The sequence below is a fragment of the Phocoena sinus genome, chromosome 10 (assembly GCF_008692025.1).
Source record: "Phocoena sinus isolate mPhoSin1 chromosome 10, mPhoSin1.pri, whole genome shotgun sequence".
In the NCBI taxonomy this organism is placed as follows: domain Eukaryota; kingdom Metazoa; phylum Chordata; class Mammalia; order Artiodactyla; family Phocoenidae; genus Phocoena; species Phocoena sinus.
In genome coordinates this window covers 59,337,341-59,361,696 of record NC_045772.1, presented here as the reverse complement: position 1 = coordinate 59,361,696, position 24,356 = coordinate 59,337,341, and the positions used below count along the sequence as shown (strand labels likewise).

The following is a 24,356-nucleotide window of genomic DNA, read 5'->3' as shown; positions in this document are numbered from 1 at the left end:
CCTGCCCCTTTAAGGTAGTGCCCCTCCCATGCCCCCTCCCTGCCGGTGACCCTTGTCCGCCTGCCTGCCTACCCCCCACAGCTGGAACCAAGAAGACTGTGTCCCCCTTCCTCTGGGCGTCCTTCCTGTTTCCTGCTGTCAGGTAATGCCGACCTCGACCCCCTGGACCGGTCACCCCAGTCAGACTGTGCTCCCCAACCTTAAGCCAGGTCAGACATCTGAGGAGGCCCAGATACTCCTTTCCTCTTCCCACCAGAGCGTCCCCTCTCCTCTCGTGGTCATAGATTCCCAGAGGTCTGGCTCTTACTCTTCTGGGATGAGGAAGTGCTCAAAACAATTTCTTCCCCACGCATCTGGGGTTGCCACTTATCTGCCTCTTTACCCTCCTCTCCAGCTTAGGGACACCTGGGTCCAACCTTCCCAGGGAATGTGGGGATGGGGGTTGGAGATGAATGAAGCCCGATGCCGTATGTAAGGTAGGTGAGGTAGGAGTATAGGCAGGGAGAGGCTAAGACGGTACCACCTGGGTTGGGGTGTAAATTATTTAGAAGAAAAGCCCAGGCCCTGGTTCTCCTTGGCCATGTGGCTTTTCCAGGGGCAGAGGGTGGCCCCTCCCTACTCAGGGGCCCAGCCAAGACTGACCTTTGACCCCCACCCCAGAGACCAGTGAACCATTAACTCCTCTCTGATGTAAGCCTTCCCACACTGGCACCTCCCTGGCCCCGCCCCCAGGCAGGTGGGCTAGGAGTGGGGGCTTGTCCATCCCAGCCCTCTATCTGACATGGCCTCCGATCTACCCGGGCAGCTGGAGGCTGAGCCTGGCTCCCCTCCACAACCCAGGAACCTCTAAGTGTCCACAGCGAGGCCTCACAGGGACCTGAGGTGACGGCTCTCACACTGCCAGTTGGGGGTGAGGCCCTGGGCATTGAGGGGGGATAGAGAGGTGGGGTGAGGTTTAGGGGTGGGGTCTGGGGGATAGGGGAGGGACAGGGACAGGTCAGCTCTGGATCAGGTGAGGGGAGTGTTCTGGTTCAGGGAAGGTGTTCTAGGAACTGGGCTGCAAGAGGCTGCTCAGAAGGAGGCCATGGGGGGGAAGGAAGGAGGCTGCCGCTGCCGCATTCCAGGAGGGGGCGGTGTGAGGGGTGCAGGCTCCCCGGGCCCTGGGCTGGACAGCAGGGCGGGAGCCCCAGCCCCTTCTCCTTGTTCTTCCAGGGCACGGTCCTCATGATGTTCCTGGAGGAGTAGAAGCCGGAACCAGAGCCTCTAACCCTGTCCCCCCGATAATGGGGCCCCCAGTGAGTCATCTGCTGGCTGGCCTGTGTGTGTGGGTGGCCTTGGGCTGGGTAGGGGGCTCAGCCCCCTACCTGGGCCCTGCTGAGCAGGAGCAGAACCATTACCTGGCCCAGCTGTTTGGCCTGTATGGGGAGAATGGGACGCTGACTGCAGGGGGCCTAGCGAGGCTTCTCCACAGCCTGGGGCTAGGCCGAGTTCAGGCCCTCCACCTGGGACACCACGGGCCTCCAGCTGGTCGGGCTACACCCCCAGCTGGAGACAATTCCACGCAAAGGTACTAACCCCTCTCCCCACCCCAAAATGTCACACCCCAGCTCTTCTCAGTACTTGGATCAGTCTCCTCCGGTTGCCTAGCTCTGGCTTCCTAAAATCAGATTCCTGGAATTACGGATTTTTCAGAACCTGATTCGTTACATCCTTTCACAGCCCCTTTCTGAGAGAACATGAGTAAGTCTGACTTTGTTATCCATCCACTCTAGGCCCCAGGACCCCGAGCTGAGTGTGGACGTCTGGGCAGGGCTGCCTCTGCACCCCCCTGGGTGGGGTGACCTGGAGGAGACCGAGGCCCCAGCACCACCCCATGGGCCAGCCCCATCGGGCCTGGGCCTCTTTCACAGGCTTCTGCTGCTGGACCATTCACTGGCTGACCATCTGAATGAGGATGTGAGTCTGATGATCTGTAGCGAGGGAAAAGGAGCCATGGGATTTAGATGGCCTGAAATGTTTAAAAAGTCAGTCATTTGGGGATTCCCTGGTGGCACAGTGGTTGAGAGTCCACCTGCCAATGCAGGGGACACGGGTTCGTGCCCCAGTCCGGGAAGATCCCACATGCCGCAGAGCGGCTGGGCCCGTGAGCCATGGCCGCTGAGCCTGCGCGTCCGGAGCCTGTGCTCCGCAACGGGAGAGGCCGCAGCGGTGAGAGGCCCGCGTCCCGCAAAAAAAAAAAAAAAAAAAAAAAAAAGTCATTTTAAATGGTTACTTAAAAAAAAAATCCAGGTGTGATCTTAGGGTATGTTATTCCAGTAGTGAAATATGTCCCCTCTGGGCTCAGAGTAGATAAACCCATACCCCAAGCTCCAAGACTTGGTTTAGGGGCCACACTTGGCAAAGCAGAGAATTCAGAGAAGCAGCCCAGGGTAGCCTCTGGAGCTGGTTATCTGGAGAATGCTGCCTGCAGGCGGTAGATGGCTGTCTTCATCCAGAAAGTCAGTGAACTTGTTCCATGTACACCAGAGGGCAGCCAAAGCCAACCTGAAACAGGCCTGGTGAGGTGAGCACCCCATCCCAGGAAGCATTCAAGCCAAGGCTGGTTGAACAAGTGACAGGGCTGCTGAGAGGATGGCAGCATGGCATTTTAGGTTCTTTTCCCTTCTAAGATTCTGCAATGGAGGGCTCTAGTTGTCCAACCAATTCCATCACCAAATTAATGAGACATCAGGGGCTTGGGAAGGAGGGAGATGATGGCGATGTTCACTAGCACCCAATCTGTACCGAACTGAATGTTTGCATTGGTTTGAATATTCACTAATAATTAACACACACTGATTATACCTAACTGTCCCGAGTCCCTGATGCACCTGCCAGTGTGAGCAAAGGGGACCCTGGGAGAGACCCAGGAGCCCATGCAATGGAAGGGCAGACATTAAAGATCTGAGTCACAGTTCTCAGCAATTCCCCAATGTGTGACCTCCAGCTCCACTTCCCTAGTGTCTGAATGGCTCCCAGCTGCTGGTCAATTTTGGCTTGAGCCCTGCTGCTCCTCTGACCCCTCGTCAGTTTGCTCTGCTGTGTCCGGCCCTGCTTTATCAGATTGACAGCCGTGTCTGCATCCGGGCCCCAGCTCCAACACCCCCAGGGGATCTGCTATCTGGTCAGTGGGGGAGAGCAAGTGGTGGGGCACCTGAATCCTGTAGGGAGTGGGGTCCCGCCTCCCCTTGCAGCATTCCCTTTAAGGCCTCCCTTTCAGCCGCGCCTAACTTCAGCCCCTGATTCTCCCCAGCCCTGGTTCATAGTGCCCTGGCGGTCCTGCTGCTCAGCCTGCCTGCTCCCCTCTCCTTGCTGCTGCTGCGGCTCCTGGGACCTCATCTGTTGCAGCCCCTGCTGGGCTTCCTGGGGGCCCTGGCCGTGGGCACTCTTTGTGGGGACGCCCTGCTACACCTGCTGCCACATGTACGTGAAGCCCCTTTCCTGTCCCCCTGCCCCAGGGGTGGACAGCCTCCATGGAGCCAGTGCGTTCCCGGTCATAGGACACCCTCTCTCCCACCCCAGCTTCAGCCCACAGCTGCCTTCTAGTAGAGCGTATGAGTGAAGGCTCACCACCTCTCTCCACCATCTCAGGAGGGGGATGCTGTCGGGTGCAGGTGCTTCCAGAGTCTGCCCTGACCGCCTCTCTGTCAGGCGCAAGGAGGGCAGCATGCTGGACCTGGCGGGCAGCCAGAGGAGGACCTGGGACCAGGACTGTCGGTGCTTGGTGGTCTCTTTCTTCTCTTCGTCCTGGAGAACATGCTAGGGCTTTTGCGGCGACGAGGGCTCAAGCCAGTGAGTGACACCCTTTTGTCTTCTTCCTGCCAAGACCAGAGTCCTAGCCAAGAACTGGCCACTCAAGCCAGGAGGTGAGGGGCCAAGTGCGCTCCTGGCTCTGACGTTTGCCTGACTGTGCAGGACCTGACAGCTAACAGGGAGTGGGTTGGGGCTCCTCAGCATAGACCCAGGACTTCCGGCCAAACGGCCTCCTCTCCTGAGTTCAAGTCAACAAGAAACAGAGAGGTGCCAGCCTGGGAAGAGAGCAGAGGCCAGAGAACATCCCCAAGTGGCAGAGGTGGGACCAGGTGTTCACCTTCCCTGCTGGCAGCCTGGCCGCTCCTTAGCCCCCAGCTCCGCTGCCTCCTCCCTCAGGAGGGACACCCTCCCATTTCAGAGGTGCTGCCAGCGAAAAAGAAAGGATCTCAGAACTCCAAACCTGGACCCAGAGGATGGCAGTGGGATGGCGCTTCGGCCCCTGCAGGCAGTTCCAGGTGACTGGCGGAGGACATGAAGAGCGGGCCCTGGCTCCCAGCTCTCACTCGCAGCCACCAACACCGCTCTTTTCCTCCTTCCCACAGAGCCAGGGGCTCAGGGCCAGAGGGAGCAGGACAGCCAGCCCCCAGCAGTCCTGGCCCCTCCTGGGCGCCAAGGCCACAGTCATGGATGTCAGGGTAGCGGTGGCACCAATATCACGTGGATGGTCCTCCTGGGGGATGGTCTGCACAACCTCACTGATGGGCTGGCCATAGGTGTGAGGCGGGGGAGGGAGGGAGGGGAAGGAGGGGGGGAGGGAGGGAGAGGGTAGGCCTCCTAGTTACTGGATGGGGCAGGGAGAGAGCTACCATGTGTGTGGGGGGGCGGGGAATGGGAGGACCACAGAGGGAATGCAGGCCCCAGCCTCCTCCGGGGAGAGCTTCCTTCCAGACTGACCACCTCCCATCCTGCCCACCCAGGCGCTGCCTTCTCTGATGGCTTCTCCAGTGGCCTCAGCACCACCGTAGCAGTCTTCTGCCACGAGCTGCCCCATGAACTGGGTAGGAATGGCAGGAGCGGAGTGGGGTCGACTCCAGAAAGGAGAGACCTCCAAGGGGTGGAACTTGGAGGCTGGCGGTGACGTGGGTGAGGGGCAGCCCTGGCGTACTCCCTCCTACCCTGTCCTCTCTCCCCACAGGTGACTTCGCGATGCTGCTCCAGGCAGGGCTGCCCTTCCGGCGGCTGCTGCTGCTGAGCCTGGTGTCTGGAGTCCTGGGACTGGGGGGTGCAGCCCTGGGGGTGGGGCTCAGTTTGGGCCCTGTCCCCCTCACGCCCTGGGTATTTGGGGTCACTGCCGGGGTCTTCCTCTACGTGGCCCTTGTGGACATGGTGAGGTGTGGGGTAGTGCGGAGAAACCAAGGGAAGCGGGGTGGGTGTAGAGGAGAGGGAAGTATCAGTCCCTCTGCTTCCCCCTTGGCCCCCCGGAAGGGTGGCTGGACTACATGAGAAACAGGGGTGTGGAAGAGCTTGGGTGGGGGAGAGCTGCTGACATCTCCCTCTCCTGTTTTAGGAGCAGAGACAAGGCCAGGATCCTGATGTTGTTATTTTCTTTCAGCTACCAGCCCTGCTTCGTCCACCTGGGCCCCTCCCTGCGCTCAGTGTGCTACTGCAGGGGCTGGGGCTGCTGCTGGGGGGTGGCCTCATGCTCACCATAGCCCTGCTGGAGGAGCAGCTGTGGCCTCTGGTCTCTGATGGCTGATGGGGGCCAGTGGAAAGGCGTCCAGGTTGCCCTTCCTTCCCCCCAACCACAGGAATGGAGGCGGGACACAGGGCCAGTAGGAGCAACAGGATTTTAATAAACAGAACCCATCCCAAAGCCATGACTACGACAGTTGTACTTGCACCAAAACAGCATAGAAAACCAGGATGTGGCAGGAGGAGGGCTCAAAGCAGGTATGGGGAGGAGGGGCCTGGAGGGTGCAGGATGCATCCATCTGCGGGGAGAGCATTGTGCTTTAGCCCAGAGAGGAAGGGGAGGGGTGAGGCAAATGCACCAAGGTCCCCACTTTTTCCTGCTGCCCTCAGCACCCTGGGGATACAGGCATCTGGGCAGGTCTGCCCTTTATTGCTGCCCACCAGCATGAAACACACCCCGACCCCAACGCTAGCACCACAGGTGAGTCCAGGGCAGGGAGAAGGGCAGAAAGGGGAACATTGCTTAGAGAAAGATTCAACTAGAATCCAGTGAATTGTGCTCAGTTCTCTTTACTTCCTACAACCGAGTACATGGGTCACAGGATGGAGGGAGCAACAGGACATGGGACATGCCCCTCAGTGCCCCCAACGCACCCTTGCACACAGGAATGGTGGTGTCTGCAGCATCACAGGTCATGCAGGGCACGGGGACGGGGAGGTTCACACACACGTAGACGCCCACAGCGGGTACCAGACAGAGAACACCCCTGAATATACACAGCTGTACACAGGGAACCCCCAGGTCCCCAACCCAACCCTCTCCCCTGTCTTGCCGTCCCCCAGGCAGGAGGAACTGTATTGCTTTGAGAGAGCCACCCTGGGGGTTGCTCTGCCAGGCACCCTCCCCTCCCACCCACCCCCGTTTTGGCACATCTGCAAGACACACGGCAGCGAGAGTAGGCACCCTCCCTCCCAAGCTTCTGTGGCTTGGAGTGGAGGAAGGGGGTAGGAGACTTTCATCCGCCATCTTTCCCCCAGCCCTTCCCAAACCCCTACCAAACCCACTCCAGCCAGAACCCACCCCCACCCCCCAAACACACACACACAAAGCTGAGCTATCCAGGAATACAGGGGAACAAGGAGATTGTCCGGGATGGGAGCAGAGGCAGTGGGGAGAAAGGACTGGAAGCAGAGACCCCACCCTGGCGTGGGGTAAGACTGGCACACAGCTACTTTAGTGCAATTGGAGAGGGTGCCCAGAGTGAGGGATGGAGGCAGGAGGGCCAGGCTAGGCTCCCCAGGGAAAGGGCCTAGCAGGAGTGAGCGAGGGCCAAGGGTGGACCCTCTCGTCACCGCCACCCTCTGCCCTCCCAAACGCAGTGACAGTGTCCCCCTCACACCTAAGTGGGCAACAGCAGCCTCGGAGTCAGTACCTTCAAGTAATTCATGGAGCAGACCCTCCCCACCCCAGCTTCCTCCCATCTCTGGGATTTGGTCGCTTCTCTAGGGGTTGGGTCGGGAGGAGGGGGTCCCCAAGTCAGACCCTTCCCTCTCTACCTCCCTCTTCCCAGACCACTGGGCTTGGTCCTCAAAGATTCCGCACCTCGGCCCTTGCCCAATCTGGGTCAAGGCCGAGGAGGGCTGGAGCCACCACGGTCAGAGGGGAAGGGGTTGCTTTGCTCCTCATCCCTCCCTCTTAAAAGGTGGGGTTCAGACTAGGTGGGCTGGGGCCCCATACTGGAGTGCCCCAGGACGGGGGGTTCTGGGCTAGGGTCTGTAAGGCTATTTTCCTTTGCGGCAGGAAGGGGAGGTGGGGGATGAACGCTTGGTGTGGGGAGAGGTGAGAAATGGCCGAGGGAAGGAGGAAGGGGCCCCCCCCGGGGCAGTCAGGGCGTCACTCGGACGAAGGCACGCTCATGTGCACAAGGTCCCGAGCACGCCTGCTCCCAGCCCCTCCTGCCTGGCCCCCACGCCCCCTCCCAGGACGCCCTCCAAGACCCCAGAGGAGGTTTTGGGGGCACACAGCTGCAGAACCGCTCGCTCTGGCCCCACGACCCCCGGCCCAGCCCCGCCTCCTCTCCCCTTCTAGGTCCAGGGAGTCGGAAGGTGCTCGGGTGGGCAGACAGGTGGAAACAGTATTGAGTTTTCCTTTGGTTACATATTGAAGGCAAAGGTGAGCTGGACTTACAGTCAAAACGGATAGGGATGAGGAAGGAACAGGGGCCACGGCTGGGAATGGAGAGGGAGGTAGGCCCTCCTCAGCCCCTCCACCCCAAGGAACACATGTCTAGGTGGGTGGTAGTCCCTCAGTCTCACCTCTCCCACCCCCACAGCACCAAACAAAAGGAGAAGCCCCCTCCCCCAGGGGCTGCTCCCTACCCCAACCTGGGCTGTACATTCAGTGGTTCTCAGCAGTCCTATGGCTCAGGGGGCCGCGGGGTGGGGAGGTGGCCCGTCAGTCTCCGCTGGACAGTGGCAGTGACCCGGGCCTGTTGGTCCGTGCTGGGACCCACAGTTTGTGCCATTTGTCTTTCTGAAGGATAGTACACAACCCTACCAAAGCCACCGGCCAACCGGAAACATCTCCCCCAAAATCAGAAACTAAAAACTGGCTCTTTTTCATCTCACCCTCTGATTCACACATCTGTTTCCCTGTCTCCTATGTAGCCCTCGCTCTGTCTCCTTTGCTGGGACCTGGGGCTGCTCCCAGGGTCCTCACTTAAAATAGGCCTTTTCTCAAAAGTGCTTATTACTTGAAGCAAGTGCTTTAGAGCTGCAGTGGGGAGAGGGGGAGGGGGAGAGGGAGGGCGAAGGGAAGGAGATGATTCCTCCCCACCCTACCCCCTTAAGATTGGGGGGCATTCTGCCTGCTTTACTTCTCCACACCCGTTTAAGTCAAAGAGGTCTTTTTAAAAACAACAACAACAACAACTTAACATTAAAATAAATATGCAGTGGCCATGAGAATGGTCAAAATGCTTCAAAAAAAAACACTAGGGGCTGGGGAGCCCAGGGTGGGGTGTGGGATTTCCTTTGGCATAAGGAGAGGAGGCTGCTCGTCCGTCCTGCTGGCCTCCTCACAGCCACATGAGGAGGGACAGAGGACTCCCCGCAACCTGCCCCAGCACTGCTGACGGTGTGCTGAAGGCGCAGCAGGGAATGGGCAGCCACCAGAAATCTCATCTAGCAAAACGATGGGGCTCCTGACAAATAACTCAGATTCTTCCTGTCATCACCGAACATTGATAAAGGAGAACACGACTGAAACCCCAAGAGTTTTCTCTGGAGGACACGTCTCTCTGCTCCCCCTGCCCCCCGCCACCTAATTCCCAGCACCAAAATGAGAGGGAGGGGGTGGAACAGGAAGATTTTATGAGAGAGAACTGAAGTTAAGGGCAAGCTTTGCAGAACCAGCAGGACTGGAGGTGGGGGGCTGCAGCCCTTAAGAGAGGTCACATTGATTGTCGTACAGGGGAGGGCAGGGTGCGAAGGGAGGGGGGCGAGAGGGGCGTTGCAAGGCCCTTTGGCTTTGAAAACAAAACTAAAAACTAAAAGCTGCACGATCCTTCTCGTCAATAATGGTCATCTGGAAGCTTTGAAATGGTTTAGGAACTGAACGCTGGGAGAAGCAAGACACGGAGAGAGAGGGGATCAAAAAGGGACCTTGACAAAAAGAATAAGGACTTGGACAAACACCCCAGGCTTCATGAAACCAGCATGAGGTATGGTTAAGGGTATCTGTTAGGGAGGGAAGAGTCCCCGGGATGCCCCTCTCCCCTCAGCCCACCCTTGGCAAGGGTGGCAAGACGTGCAGCGGACACAACTGAAAAGGGGGTAAGATCATGAATAAAGCAAGCACGGGTGGGGGAAGGAGACCGAGGGACCCCCAAGGGGGAGGCCCTGTACTGTGTAAACGAAGCCTGTCCAGTTCTCAGGGGACAATACTGATGGCAGCCAAACTGGGCAAGGATGCACTGGGGGGTGGGGGGTGGGGTGGAGGGAGCATGACCTCTATTCAAGTTCTGTGTCTTGGCCCCTGGCTGAGGTATTGAGTGTGAGGAAGGGAACACTGGGCTGAGGGAGCGGGTCCAACTGTCCAGGAGGCTTAGCTAGGAGATGGATGGACAGGGCGTCTGAAGGGACCAGGGCCAAATTCAATGCTACATTTAGAGAGAAAACTGCCCCCTCCTCACTCCAGCCCAGTTTGGCTTTTGGGGTACGACTTCCGGGAATCTTCTCAGTGCAGCCCTTAGCTCAATCCCTTCTCTCCCCGCTGCTGGGAAGGCAGGAACCAAGCCTCAGTATCTACTTGTCGCTCCCTAGATCAGAACTTCATCCTCACACCGGAGGGGAAGCCTGGGTCCCCGAGTAGCGACGGTCCCTAGTCGCCCTGCCCCTCCCTCTTTGGCTTCAGATCAGGAGTGACTGGGGGCAGTGGGTACTCTTGGACATAACAGAAGGTGGCAGCAGACGGGGGGCACAGAGGAACTGTGGGATTGGGGGGCACAGGAGGAAGAACACAGTCCCTCCCTCCACACACATGCAAACACATGCCTGAAACACAGAAGACATACTAGGGCTGTGGTTTTGAAATGGGCAGGAAATTAATTTGTTTCTTCCCCTAAAGGATAAAATGCTTACTTAAAAATTCATGACAAGCCTCAAAGTTAAGGGAGAGGAGAGCCAGAGAGGGAATGGCCACAGGCTCTGCCCTCCAGAAAGAAGTTAAAAGAAAGAAGCAAGGTTAAAGTGCGTGGTCAGGGGGCCAGGCCAGGAGGGGGAGGGAAGCAGGGCGGGGCAGGCTGTGGGGGCAGGACCAGCCCTTGATTTGCATATGAGGAGCCAGGGAGCGTGCAGGACTGGGGCCCAGGTACAGTAGTTGCTGCTTCAAGTGTTTTGCATTTGAACTTTAGGGGTGATGGGATATAGAAGTGGGGGAAAAGCTCCAGGCCCCAGTGCTAAATACCCTCCCCCCTCGTCCGCTAGCTGCCCCTGAAGGGGGAGGGGACACCCCCAGAGTGCTCACACAGTACCAGAAATTAAGGCTTCTCACTGCTGCGGGGATGGAGGGGGGATGGAGGGGCCGGCCAAGCAGGGAGGCAGTGATGGGTATGGAAGAAGAGGTGCGGATCTGCCTGGCAGGAGCATGGGGAAGGGGACAGAGAGGAGAGTCAACGGGAAGAGTGGGGGCAGCTGGCAGCAGAAAGGGAGAACGGAGAGAGGGGATAAAAGAGAGGGGGAGCCAGGCATCGAGCGATCATTTTGGGACACTTGGCAGAAGGGGTTGCCCTGGGGGTACCAAGGGCCTGGGGTGCTCCCTGTTGGTCCCAGACCCCTGCCAGGCCAGGATAGTGTGGCAAAGGGGTGAGCAGCTGCTCCCCAGTGCTTTTTCCCCCCTCCGCCCCCCAACCCAGTCGTGTTCTCCTTTAAAGTGCCCTAAATGTATAGACTTTTTCTAAATAAATAGAATAAGATATCAAGCCACCGGCAGGGGGAGGGACACGGGAGGGGGCTACTCGGAGTAGCAGCCATCTAACCCAATGGCGCCATGCCGCTCCTGGCTGTAGGGGCAGGAGGCCCCGTGGGGCAGGGCACCGCAGCCACCCACCGTCTTGGCTGCTGCGATGCCGCAGTTCTTGAGCAGGCTGAAGCTGAAAGGACTGACGGCGTCCTTGGGTGGGAAAGGCTTCATGGTGGAAAGGATCAAGGCCAGGCAGTCTGCCACATCTTTGTTGGGGGCGCAGGCCAATGCCGGGGTGTGACCTGCAGAGCAAAGGGGAGAACTGAGCCCCAGGGTCCTGTACCCCTGGCTCCCCATCCACCCGCCCCTGGGCCCTGAGCTCTCTTATCTGTGGAGGGGAGCCAAGGCAGGCAAGCACCCAGCATGGTCAGAACTCAAGGGCTATAAGGGCCCAGGGAGGCTGACAGGCAGACTGTCCCAGTGTGGGGTAAAGAACAGAGCCAGCCTGGGGGACAGGAGGCTGGGAGGCTGAGGTGTGCAGGAGGTCTTCCTGAGGACCCTGCTGGCTCCACCTAGTTCCGTCAGACTCCCCTCAGAGACTCTAGCGTATCGGTGTGGGGTCCCTGCTCTGAAGAGTTCCCTTGGGAAGAAAATCCAGTTTATTAACCAGCAAGCTTAAGAAGTCACCTCCTGAAGAACGAATGTCCCTGACCCCAAAGCCCGGAGGGGCAGGGAGCTCCAGACCCCACCCACCTTCTTCATCCACAGCCAGCACTGTGGCCCCACGACTCAGCAGGGCCTGCACCACAGAAGCTAGACCATTCCGGGCGGCAATGTGTAGGGGCCTTGGAATAAAGGAAGAAGAAGGAGCATGAGGTCGGGGCAATGGCAAGCTGCCCTTCCGCCCTCAGCCAGAGTCGCCACGCTGCTGAGCGGACACTGTGAGTTCCAGAGGGCCCCTGGAACACGGGCCGCAACTTCCTCAGCCGCTCTCCTGGCCCCGCCCCCCCGCCAGGAGCCCCTCCCCAGGGCACTCACATCTGCAGCGCACTGTTGGTGGCATTGATGAGGCCGAGGTCTTGGGTTTCTGCCAGGATCACGAGGGCACATTTCTCGTGGCCCTGAGGGGAGAGAGGGACAGAAAGTGAAGACTTGTGAGGTGGAAGGATGACAATAGGAGCTGAGGGGGCAGCAGGAGGACAGAAATACCCCACCAGTCAGACAGTCTGGACAATCCTGACTTCCGCCGGGCCCTCTCTCCAGTCACCAGGCCCAGCCCCTCACACAGCCCCACCTGCACTGCCGGCGGTACCTTGCTACAGGCCAAGTGGAGGGCAGTGTTCTTGTTCTCATCCAGCACAGTAAGGTCTGCCTTCCCTCGATACAGCAGAAATTCTACAAGAGAAAGGAGGCAGAAGGGGCTGACGCTCCCTTCCAGAGCCGTGCCGGCCTGGCTCTGCACCCTCCTGTCTGCATACCCTTTGCACCCCATCTGCAGAGGGGGAAACATCCAAAGATATGCCTCCTGCCTCCTAAACCCCACAGGCAGGGCGAAAACCCAGGGGAGCACCTCCCTCCCACACGCGGCCCCTACACACCCACAGCAGCGGTCTGCCCATTCTCGGCCGCCGTCATGAGCGCAGTGCGGCCAGTGTGGTCAGTGGCGTTCACCTCGGCTTGATGCTGCAGCAGCATCCGGAGCCCAGAGACGTTGTCCGCGAAGGCAGCGGCGTGAAGAGGGGTCCTGCGGGGAGGGGGTCAGGGCAGAGTGAAACGGGGAAGGCCCTTGCTCCTGAGCAGCAAGAGGAAGCCAGAGGCAACGGAGGCTTCTCCCCAAGCCTCCCGCCACTCACCGTCCTTTGGCATCTCGGCTGTTCACAATCTTGGCACCCAGAGCTCCCAGCAGCATCTCTGCGGTGCTGTCCTGGTTATTAATTCTGGGGGAAGAGGAAGGGTCAGCAAGAGGGGCCGGGGAAATAGACCGCCTGTCCTAAGCCCAGGTCACAGACCTGAGTGGGGCTGCGGTATAGGAAGGGACTCACACTGCACAGTGCAAAGGAGTGAAGGGGTTTCCTTCCAGGTATGAAAACGGGCTGTGTTCAAGTAACAACTCCAGACAGTCTTCGTGTCCTGGGTACGAGGAAGGAAGAGTGGTGATGGAGAGAAATGACAACCAGGTCCCCTCCATCTGTCCTGTGCCAGCTCTCAACACTCCATTCTACTTCCAGATCCAGAGCAACCCAGGTCCCTCCCTCAACCCACTAGTCCCTGTCTGCCCTCCCCTACACCCCACACACATAGGTGTGCCTACAAAGGCCCCAGAGCCACACCAGTGTAGGAGGCCCAGTGCATGGGCGAGTATCCGCTGTAATCCACCCCGGTATCCAGGGGGTCTGTGGAAAGGGCAGCCTGCAGCAGGGTCCGCAGTACTGCAGTGTGGCCACAGGCTGAGGCCAGATGAATGGGCGTACGGCCCTTGAAGTCTCGGCACAGCACGAATGCATCGTGGTCCAGCAGGGCGGCCAGGCAGTCCTCACAGCCAGTCACTGCCTGTGGGGGACATGGGGGTGTGGCTCAAACTCCCTTTCCAACGGCCAGTCACTGGGGCTGGCCCAGGAGCAGGAACCAACTCCAGGGCTCCAATCCTCGTCTTTACAGCAATGATTCTAAGTGTTAGGGATGAGCATCTCCTTCCCTGACTCTATGCCAACTGACAGTCAGGGTGGTGAGAATTAATCCTGGCCTTCTGTAGTGGGAGACTGAGTCAGAGAATCCCGTGGGATGAGGAGGAGGCAGCTTTAGGACAGGCAATGGTGGAGAAGGACCAGGTCGTGGCATCATTATCCAACAGGACGGGGCCCGCTGGGTACCCTGGGGCAGAGTCTGGGTGGTAAGCAGGTGGCTGTATGTGATTACAGAGCAAGGTAATCAGGGAGATCAGCTGCGGACGTCAGATACTCATCCTGGAGCAAATACAGTAAGGCCCACTAAGACCCCGGGCACAAGATCCTGGCCCACGTGCTAGACAATCTGATGTCCTACTGTCGTGCTCCCGCGTCCAGGCCCTTCTGTGAGTGACCCTACCCAGGAGCTCACTCACCCCACGGTGGAGGGCAGTGCGGCCCCGGAGGTCAGCAGCGTCAGCTGTGGATCCTTTCTCTAGCAGCAGATGTACACAGTCCACGTGGCCATTCATGATGGCCAGCATCAGTGGGGTTCTACAGAGGGGGCAAGAAAAGGGTGAGGGCCTGGCAGGGATGGGAACCCTGCACCCCACCCCTGGCCAACACTCACTGTCCATAGGCATCCATGACATCTGTGATGTCAGCTCTTTCCCCACTGTCGATCAGCAAGTGCAGGGAATCAGTGTGGCCAGAGGCAGCTAGGAGAAAAGGGGGTCTGTGTCAGGGCATGGTCGAGGCAAGAAGGCCAGGTGAAGGGTGGAGGTTATGGGAAGACTGGGGCAGGGAGAAATCTTGGGGGATAGGAGGCTACGAATCAGAACTTGCAGTTTCCATCTTCCTCACCCTACTCCATCCCAACCCCAGTCCCCTCAGGGTTCAGGAGGGATCTGGGGACCAGTCTTGGAGGAGGCCTGGCGTGACAAGGGGAGGGAGCAGCCCAAAGGGCGCACCCACCAGCAGCGTGCAGGGGTGTCCACTTGCGCTTGCGCTCCTTGATGAGGGCAGAGGCGCCATGGGTTGTTAGCACCTCCACACACTCAGTGGAGCCTCGCTCAGTGGCCAGGAAGAGCGCGGTCCGGCCCTTGTGGTCCCTTACGTCCAGATTCACCAGCGTCTCGGCCAGTGTCTTCAGGGCTTCACAGTGACCGTTGTAGGCCTGGAGGGGTGCAGGCAACCAATGGATACAGCTCGGGACACTGTCCCCACTCTGCTCTTGGGTTCCCACAGGGAGACTCCAGGCAACAGGCCTCCCCGTGAGCTCCTTGGGCCCCTCTCCAGACCACTGCCTGCTTGCGACATCCCCACAAGAAGGCAGAAGCAAGGACAGATTCACACGTGCTTATACCTGTGTGCCAGCCTGGGGCAGGTAGGGACAAGGAAGGCAAGAGGAAAAGACCTGGGACTCACAGCTAAGTGCAAAGGGCTGACTGGAATGGTGCTCTCTACATCCTCCAGGCAGTTAAAGGACATTTCTAAGAGCTGCAATGGACAGAATAGTAGGTGCTGAGGTTCTGGTATTCCCAAGATATTACCCCTTGACCCCACCCACAGCAACCCCCAAAGCCCCTGGATCTAGAGACCACATTTGATTCAACCACCCCTTGGTTTGAGAATCCACAGATACCAAAGGAGACTGTGTGCTGTGCCCTGCCCTGCTCCTCTCCCCCAGGCCAGGTCCCACACGTACCAGTTCGAGGTTCTGTCTATTGCCATAGGCGGCTGCATAGTGCACGGCTGTGTAGCCCTGCCTGTCCCGCAGGGAGGGGTCTGCACCGTTATCCAGTAAGAATTCCAAACAGCTGGGGGACAGGAGTAGACTGTGAGGAGGGGACAGGCCCAGCCAGGGAAAGCACAGTTTGAGAGGAGCAGAGGAGAGGGCAAGGGAGCCCCTCCAGGCCTAGCTGGCCAACACCCATCCCCCACTCTTGGTAGGCTAACTCCTGCCCATTCAAGCCCAGACCCAGACCTACCACCTCCAGGTCTGCCCTGAACCACTCTTGCTTCAACGCCCTCCTCTATCCTTTGAATGCTCTCCTAGAGAACCTGGAGCACAGTTATCAGTTACCAACCTGTGATCGACACACTCTCCCCCCACCTCCAGGCATACTGACCCCTGCCTTCTCCTCCCAGCCCGCCTGAAAAGGCCTACTCATCTCATACTCGCTCCCAGAATCCTCTTCTCTGGGAGGCCTTCCCCAAACTTCCCAGTTAGGTGCCTCCTCCCCTCTATTCCCCGGCACCACTCTTATAGCTCAGTAGTAGTGGTACTAGTAGAAATATTAATACAGCATTTAACACTTACAATGTGTCAAACACTGTTCTAAGCACTTCATGTGTATTAAATCACTTAATCTTCATACTGATCCTTTGAGATAGCTATTATTCTTATCTCTACTACGGTTGAGGAAACTGAGGCACAGAGAGGTTAGGTTACTTGCCAAAGGTCACATAGTTGAGCCTCTTGGATTTTAAATATCTTTTTTAAAAAAAAATAAACCCTTGGGCTTCCCTGGTGGCGCAGCGGTTGAGGGTCCACCTGCCAATGCAGGGGACACGGGTTCGTGCCCCGGTCTGGGAAGATCCCACATGCCGCGGAGCGGCTGAGCCCGTGAGCCATGGCCGCTGAGCCTGCGCGTCCGGAGCCTGTGCTCCGCAATGGGAGAGGCCACAGCAGTGAGAGGCCCGCGTACCACAAAAAAATAAATAATAAATAAAAAAAATAAATAAACCCTTTATTTATAACAGTCTTAGACTTACAGAAAACTTGTGAGGATAATACAGAGTTTCCATAAATTCCTCACCCAGTTTCCCCTATTATTAACATCTTACACTAGAATGTATACAGTACAGAAATTTGGGGTAATTCATCTTCTATCCTTACCACCCAGCACATTACTTGGTACCTATTAAGTAAATACTCAAGTAATGCTTGTGGAATAAGCAAATGAATTTGTGTTTAGCTTTTCTGATTCCCTCAAGAAGACCATCCATTCCTTGAAGGAAGGAACTATGTCTCCTACTTCTGTCTGTACCCACAGTGTTTGGTCCAGGACTAAACTCAGGGTGCAAAGCAGCAGCAGGGTGGTGGTGGGAGAATAACAGGACCAGAGTCGACACTGCTGGGAAAGCGCACCCCGGGGGTCTCCTCGGCTACTCACAAGAAGGCCTCCTTCCTGCGGGACTCCTTCAGTGGCTCGTCCTCTTCAGCATCGTGGCTGGAAGATGAGTGGGGCTCCGCCCTGGGGGAGGAGAGTGAAGAAGTCTGGGGGGCGCTCAGGGAGGAGAGTGGGGCTGAGAAGAGCAAAGTGGGCGCCTCACCTCCTGTAGGTGTCGGAGGCGGCAGCATAATGGAGCGGAGAGCACCCTTTACAGTCGGCCTCATTGACGCCTGCCCCGGCGGTCACCAGCGTGACGGCGCACTGGTAGCTGCCATTGGCGGCTGCGTAGTGCAGTGGGGTCCTGGGGAGAAGCGAAGGAGGGTGGGTAAAAGAATCGGGGGCAGATCCAAATGCAACCAGATGTGCGGCCAGAAGCTGCTTGGTAATATTCTCCTCACTCAGTCTCCAACTCCCCCCCTGCCCTCCATCACTTGTCTCTCTGATCGGATGTCCCTTATGTGTATATCTACTCCTACACATTAACACACCTTCCAAATTTGTCTCTCCTCCTCAAGTCAGCTCCACTGCTCAACAGCAAATTAAGACATTCAACATTCCTAAAAGGAAGGAGGATGCAGGTTAAGGGGAGAAAGAGGGCTCAAGGAGAAGCCACAGGATTCTCCCCAGGGAGGGGATGAAGGAGGATGGAACTGGACAGCCCTTTCTGCTGCCGCTGCTCTCACTGCGAGGGGGCGAGCTCTGGGCAGAAAAGAAGAAGGGGCCCAGACCCCTGCCCAGCCTCCTTCTCGAGGCCTGAGACAGAGGGAAGAAAACTCACCCTCCAGAAGCAGCAGCATGAAGACAGGTACGGCCAAGGTTGTCAGGTGTATTGATGTCAAACCCAGCTGAAAGCACGTGCTCATTGCTGAGTGAGGATACAATGCTGTACAGCTGACCTGAAGGGGCAGAACAGCCACAGATCCCATCTGAGGGCTCTGAGCAGAGCCGGGAAGGGCCTCTGCTCTCCTGCCCACCTGCCCAACCCCCGAACCAGTCAGCTCATACCTGAGGAAAGAAGCTTACGACAACAGTCAGAGAATCCAAAGAGAACAGCTAAGTGCAAGGGGAACATGTCGTGGATGCCACGCCTGGGGAGAAGGGGAGGGACTCAGTCCTTGGGCCAAGGAGGGACCAGATGCAGACCTCTTTTCTGTGGCCTACCCCCAGCCTAGATCTGAGGCAGCCTGGAAGTGGGGTCAGGGGTCCGGACTCACCGGGCGGTATCCGCGCCGTTGGTCATGAGGGTGCTTATGAGCAGCTCGTGTCCATAGCGAGCGGCCACGTGCAGTGGCGTGTTCCCAAATTTGTCGGCACAATCAATCTCGCTGCCTGAAAGGGGGGACACACACCCACACACTCAGACCTTTGGCTTCAGACCACTCACACTAGTTAGCTACCGTCTGAGTGCTTGTTACGTGCCAGGGGCCAGGCTAAGCCTTCTACACGTGTTATCTCGTTTGTCAGCCTGAGGGGGCTGGGCAGGCAGAGCAGGGCCATTTCCACAGGTGTCTTGCTCAGAGCTTCAGGTGCCCATCCTGACTGGAAGATGGGGTGGGGGGTGGAATGAGGAAGAAAAGGTGTTTCTAGGGATGAGTTCTCTGAGGGGGGAAAAGAGATCACAAAGTCTTCCAGGTCCATACCATTCTGGATGAGGATCTGGGAGCGGGTGAAACGGCCATGGATGGCAGCCATGTGCAGAGGACTTTTCCCTTCTTTGCTCTGTGGAAACATGGCATTTTTTTTTTTCCTAGTGCAAAGCATGGAGAGTGCCCTGTTCCCCCTTCCAAAGGACACGTCTCTGAGGACGGGGTGATCATATGGACATCTTCTCAGCCCACATTTTCCTGGGCCCCTGGGAAGGACTGATCAACCCAGGACGCAAGCGGACCATTCCCCATAGAGTTATCCAGAACAAAAGATACGGTCAGCACCCCCAGAGCCAGGCCCCTCTCCCCACTGGTCTCAGACTCATCCCTTCAGGCACCTGGTAGTTGACATCAGCCCCGTTATTGACCAACAGCTCCAAGCAGAGCGCGCCATTGGTGGAGACCGCAGCCACATGCAGTGGTGTAAAGCCCTTGTCATTTGGCTGGTTGACATTGGCTCCTGCGTTCACCAGCTCGATAGCCACAGCATCCTGGCCCAGGTAGCAGGCGATGTGCAAAGCTGTGTTTCCAAAAGCGTTGGGCTCATCAATCTGGATTTCCAGGGGTGAGGGTAAGGGGATAAGGGAGATACCAGTTTAAACAAAGTGGAAGCCAGCACAGATAGCCTAGAGAATCCCAGAAATCCAACGACTGCCTCAGACCCCTCAGGTTCCAGACCCTAAGACTGGGGGCACTACTGCTTAAGACAAGCGTTGTTCAGATCCTCTCACCACATCTTCCCGACCTCCCCAAACCACACCAGCAATCCCAGCACCTTCCTATCTCCCTAACAGACTCCGACCTCCAGCTCCCTGCCCTTACCCCCAGCCCCACCCCGTGCTCAGCACCCTGACCTCAGCCCCCATCCGTAGCAAGTACTTCACCACTTCAATCTGGCCACTGGCAGCAGCTGTATGGAGCAGCCCATAGCCCTTGCGGTCCTTGCAGCCAAGGTCTGCTCCCCGTGCCACCAGCAGTTTCAGGACCTCCAAATGCCCTGGGAAAAGACAGTACGCTCTCAAGGAGGTGGAAGGTGAACTCTAGGTCCCTGAGCACTCCGTCCCTGCCCCAGGAATCCCAAATCCTGCTCTCCCCGTGATTCTCTTCTCACCTAGAAAAGCCGCCCAGTGCAGAGGCTGCCGCTCCTTTTTGTCACAGACATTCAGGCTGGCTCCCTTACTGAGGAGCAGGTTCACCATCTGTTTCAGGACATGAAAGACACCTGTTTGAGCCAGGTTCATGCCTTCAACATACCTAATTAGGGGCAGAGCCCTTAGCACCTGAAAAGGCTGAGGCAGCCTAATGTCTCTGTTCTTGGGCAGAACCATCTGGAGAACTAGAGGGAACAGAGAAAGCAGGCACTAAGGAGATCCCAGATAGATGTGCAAGTCTGAGATAAACTTAAGGGAGTCTCTTCAGGTAATTCGGTGGTTTTTAAACTCTTCTGAAGTCTTCTAAATGTGCTGAAAGACACGGACTCTCACTTCAGAAACAACCATGTATGCAAACATTTTCCATGCAACTTCAGAGGCTTTATCACCCTCCTGAGGTCCAAGTCAAGAATTTCCATCCAACCCAACCATTCATTTGGTGCTTGAGACCAAGTGTTTAGATAATCATCTGGGCTGCTGCTCCCCAGGCCTAATGGCCCGGAGGCCGGGGAAGGTGAGCAGGAAGGGAAGGAAGAAGGCACGGGGCTGGGCGTGGACGGGAGCGGTCCTCACCTCCAGATGCCCACTATGCACTGCGTGGTGCAGGGCACTGCGCCCGCTCCTGTCAGCCATGTTGAGGCTGCTCAATAATGGTGCCAGAGCCTCAGCACACTTGGTGGCCCGGTTGGCGGCGGCCACATGCAGTGGTGTCTGCCACAGCTTGTCCCGGGCATTCACATCTGCTGAATGTGCCAGCAGCAATCCCAGCACCTTCTGTTGAGGGGCAGGCGAGAAGAGAGAAGATAGAGGGGGAGCAGGACATAAACCAACAGGAAATGGAGGGGCGAACAGGTCAGCACAGCACATGTGACCCCATCTCCCCACTCCCCCAGCAGAGAGTCTCTCCTCATTTTTTCCAACATACCTAGCCTTTCAATACCTACTTTCCATCTTCTGGAACTTCTTAGAGCTTAAAATCTTCCCTCCCTTGCTGAGGAAAACGTGGATCTCCTCCTCAAGCCACCTGGTATTGTTCATAACCCAAACCCTGAAAATCTTCACCCATATATACAGCCACTACCAAGCAAATCCACACATGTAGAGGATCCCAATCCCCTACCACTTTTAGGAAAGATAAATGTTCCCGCTACATTAATCCCCAGATACCCCCCTTCAGCCCTTCCATATGCATCAGAATCATTTCCATTACCTAGGTAAGCAAACACATACTAGCTCCTCTCCAAAACCCAGGCTAAAATACCCCTCCTATTCACCACCCACCCCATTCCCATTGGCCTCAGTCCCTCCCCCTGGTGGCTGGAGCCAGGGAAGTAACTACCAAGCCAAGAAGAAGGTCATCTCTTCCCACTCTTCAGGGTTGAGGGACCCAACTGATGGGGCATGTTTGCTCCTCGTGGTGTCAACTTTCATGCTGCTTGAGGGGCAGGGATGCAACAAATCACCATCCCCATCCCTCCATCACAAGGAAAGAAATCTCAGTGCCCAGAGGGGGATCAGACTCCATGGTGGCCCCCCAGGGAGGGGTGAGTCACTAAGGCCTGGCAGCAGGGCCCCCTGCAGTCTGCCAGCCCAGCGTTAAGCTCTCCCCTGACGTCACATCAGCTAGCAACACTCAGCCCCCCCTTACCAGCCAGTTCTAGGGGTAGGAGGGAGGGGCCAAGGTCTGGTCTCCTCTGGACCTGGGGATAGACCAACTTGTAGGGCAGAGGACTAAGGTTCTCCAACCCTTATCTTCCAACCTTTAACCAAGTCATCCTCTTTGGAAGGGAGAAAAGAGGTGGGAGGCCAGTACCTCATTTCGGGAGGCAGCAGCACGATGAAGAGGGGTCAGCCACAGTGTGTCCTTAGCATTGACGTTAGCACCTGTGGGGATATAATATGCTCTTTTGGTGGGAGGTGGAGAGCAGGTGGGGAAGAAAGCCAGTAATCAGGCCAGAGAATCTGGATGGAGACGGAAGCTTGCCTGGACCAAGCACCAGAGGACAATCCTTGGATACGACAAAAAGGCTCCTCCCTCAGGTCCCCTCCCTAGCTGCCACACCTTCTAGCTCCCTACTTTCACCTGACATCAGTAGCAACTGGAGGATGGGGACATCGCCTACGTAGGCAGCAGCATGAAGTGGGGTTCGCCTCTCTTGGTCCTAGGAAGGCAGAGAAGAGGAGCAGCTGTAGAGGTGAACGATCCAGGACCCAAGCCCAAGTCTTCGTGCTCCAGGCCTTTCCCCACAACCTCTTCCCACAGGTTCTGCAGCCTCCTAAACCCCAGTCCTAGGTCAAAGCAAGCACCGAGGGAGGGTGGAGTCAGGGGGTGGGCGCCACGGCCCGCGAAGCAGTCTCCTTCTGCCAGGAGGGGTGGAGGCGCTGCAGACACGGATGGTTCAGAAGAGAACACCGTTTCTGGGCATCCTCAGCCCTACTGGTCTCTACTCTAAGCCTGACCTGCTCTCCATCCCCAAATGTAGAGCAGTTGCCCATCCCAGGGTGGAAAGAGCTGCGGCCTCACCCGAGCCGAGGAAACACGGAGCCGCCCCATTGGTGGGGAGGGGTCCTGCACACCAGGGCCCAGATTACCGGCTCGCCATCCTGCCTGATCTCAACTCACCAGCACATTGATGTTCTCCTTCTGCGAGAGGAGGGAACGCACTTCCTCCACATCTCGGCTAAAGATGGCCTGGACCAGGGGCGGCTGCAGGGAGAACCGGTTTTCAGGGAGCGGGCCGGAGCGGAACCGGGGAGTGGGGTGGGGGACACCGGGTTTGGGCGGGGGGCGACGCTGGAGGGGCTCCGCTCTGGGGTCCTGGCCGCAGGGGGCTTCCGCGGTGTCCCCGCCGGTAACCAGGCCCCCAAGGACACCGGCTTGGTTGAGGGGAGCGCGGCGTGGGGCGGGGCGGGAGCCCCGGGCTCGGGCCCAGCCTAGGCCGCACATCCCTGGGCTCGCGTGGCGGCGGCGTCGGGCCCTGGAAGGAAGAAGCGAGCAAGGGCAGGAGGGCTGACCTGGTCCGTGATGCTGAGGATCCCCATGGCCCGGCCCGGGCTCCGTCCGCATCGAGCTCCCGGCGGCGGCGGCAGCGGCTCCACCGGGGACACGGGGCGGCCCAGGCGGCGGCTGCTGCGGCGGCTGCGGGGAGAGCGCAGCCCCGCCTACCAGGGGGCGGGAGCGGGAGCCCGCAGCGCTCCCTGGCGGCCGTTCTGGGCCCGGCCGCAGGGCGCTTGCCGCGCAGGCTGCCCCAGGCCGCGGCGCCCTCCGCCCCGCCCTGGCGGTCCCAGCGGCTCGGGTGACCCCAACCTCGGCCGCTGGTTACCCGGCTCCCCAGGCCAGCGGCGCCGTGCTCTCCGCTCCAGTCTGGCGACCCGGGGGATTCTCCACAAAACCCTAGCGGCAACTCAGGCCGCGGCCCTGCTGCGGTGCCTTGCAACCTGAGGACCAAATGGCTGGCCCGATCTCACCCAGCCCAAAATGCCTCCTCCGAGCTAACGCCTCCCGTCCACGATTACACACCTCAGAATCCCCAAAGACTTGGGGAAGCAGGGCGTGGAGATCTGGGGGTTATATATGGCAATAGCCCCAGGGGAGGGAAGGCGCGTATCTCCACTGGCAGTGACAAGAGTTGGGTAGAAAGGAAAGAGCAAAAGTGCCAAGCTGCGGAGAAAAAAAACAAAACAAAAAAACAAGGACTCTTAGCTGCAGAAAAACCCCACAGAGAGAACAGGCTAGCTGGCAGTTGAAGGAGGGCTCCAAGGCCAACAGAAGCGGGCTTTTTGATTCCCTAATTACTCCATTGCCAGGTTAAGGTGGTAGGGTGGCTACACTTCAAAAGGCTCAATCGGGTTTCTCCCCCGAAAATGGTCGGGGTGCTTCCCCTCCTCCATTGGAGAGGCCAGAGAGCGGCCAGTCAGGTAAGATCTGGATGGAGTTCATCCCATCCCAAAAAGGGAAAAAGAGAGAAGAAAAGTGGATATTGAAAAATTGGTACAGTTTATACAGGGTGATTCAGGGTCCTGTTCAGAGCTCAGCAACTCAATATATGCGTTCTAAGAAAGGAACACATTTAGGAAAGAGCATAGCAGGATGGCCCCCTGTCAAGGCAGAGGTATAAAAGCCCCCTCCTTTGCTCTCGACAATCTATGCCCCTCATTACCTTCAGGATCTTGATCCCTGGAAAGATACACACAAGACAAGTGTCAGTGGTTTTTCTTGGAGAGAGAAACTGGGGAACAGGGAATAAGGAACGAGAGGAAAAATTACCTATCACTATATACCTGTAAATTTTTTGAATTTTTACCATTTTGAAAATAAAATTCACAGTTTTTCTGAAAACTTAACCTCTTCCAGGAAGTCTTCCCTGGTTAACAGTTCTTTCCCTTTTGTTAGGTCTCCTTATCACTTCCATACTTAGTTTACACTATCACAGTCAGGTTGCTCTTTTTGGGTTTTTTACTTTTTTAACTTTTTTTAATTGAGATATAGTTGATGTACAACATTATATGTTACAGATGTACAACAGTGATTCACATTTTTAAAGGTTATACTTCATTTATAGTTATTATAAAATACTGGCTATATTCTCTGTGTTGTAGTCACAATCAGGTTTAACTTGCACATCTTTGTTGTTCATTTCACCTCACATCTTTGACATACAGGAGTCCAATGTTCCAGAAGGAATTTTAAACTCCTTGTTAGCCAGAGTCCTCCAACACAGAACTGTATATTGGTTTTTTGATTTTTGTGTTTTTTATAAATTTATTTATTT

The 24,356-nt window shown here is 57.1% G+C and overlaps 2 protein-coding genes across 5 annotated transcripts; one reads left to right on the top strand and one right to left on the bottom strand.

Annotated features, from left to right (window-relative positions):
• The first annotated feature begins 60 nt into the window (after positions 1-60).
• On the top strand, positions 61-8,475 carry SLC39A5 (solute carrier family 39 member 5). 4 transcript variants are annotated; one of them, XM_032645336.1, is made up of 12 exons: positions 67-142; positions 806-910; positions 1,213-1,567; positions 1,773-1,956; positions 3,001-3,163; positions 3,293-3,462; positions 3,691-3,831; positions 4,211-4,307; positions 4,395-4,565; positions 4,770-4,850; positions 4,988-5,178; positions 5,405-8,475. In XM_032645336.1, the coding sequence occupies exons 3-12, from the start codon at positions 1,284-1,286 to the stop codon at positions 5,546-5,548; spliced, it is 1,626 nt and encodes a 541-aa protein (XP_032501227.1). In that variant the 5' UTR covers positions 67-142; positions 806-910; positions 1,213-1,283; the 3' UTR covers positions 5,549-8,475. The 4 variants fall into 4 exon arrangements, with proteins under 4 accessions (XP_032501228.1, XP_032501227.1, XP_032501230.1 ...); XM_032645338.1 differs by having other exon boundaries at positions 89-142; positions 841-910; XM_032645337.1 differs by lacking the exon at positions 806-910 and having other exon boundaries at positions 61-142.
• Positions 5,623-22,742, bottom strand: ANKRD52 (ankyrin repeat domain 52). The gene is made up of 29 exons (XM_032645335.1): positions 22,600-22,742; positions 22,208-22,291; positions 21,668-21,746; positions 21,398-21,468; positions 20,158-20,358; positions 19,545-19,632; positions 19,288-19,430; positions 18,772-18,984; positions 18,428-18,506; positions 18,002-18,116; positions 17,793-17,875; positions 17,566-17,683; positions 17,276-17,344; positions 16,948-17,088; positions 16,788-16,868; positions 15,317-15,428; positions 15,037-15,108; positions 14,584-14,785; positions 14,240-14,327; positions 14,046-14,163; positions 13,276-13,495; positions 12,988-13,075; positions 12,799-12,882; positions 12,544-12,689; positions 12,258-12,340; positions 11,984-12,066; positions 11,699-11,790; positions 11,093-11,247; positions 5,623-5,783 (listed from the first exon to the last, which is right to left on the bottom strand). The coding sequence occupies exons 1-29, from the start codon at positions 22,624-22,626 to the stop codon at positions 5,673-5,675; spliced, it is 3,246 nt and encodes a 1,081-aa protein (XP_032501226.1). The 5' UTR covers positions 22,627-22,742; the 3' UTR covers positions 5,623-5,672.
• Between the last annotated feature and the right edge of the window lie 1,614 nt (positions 22,743-24,356).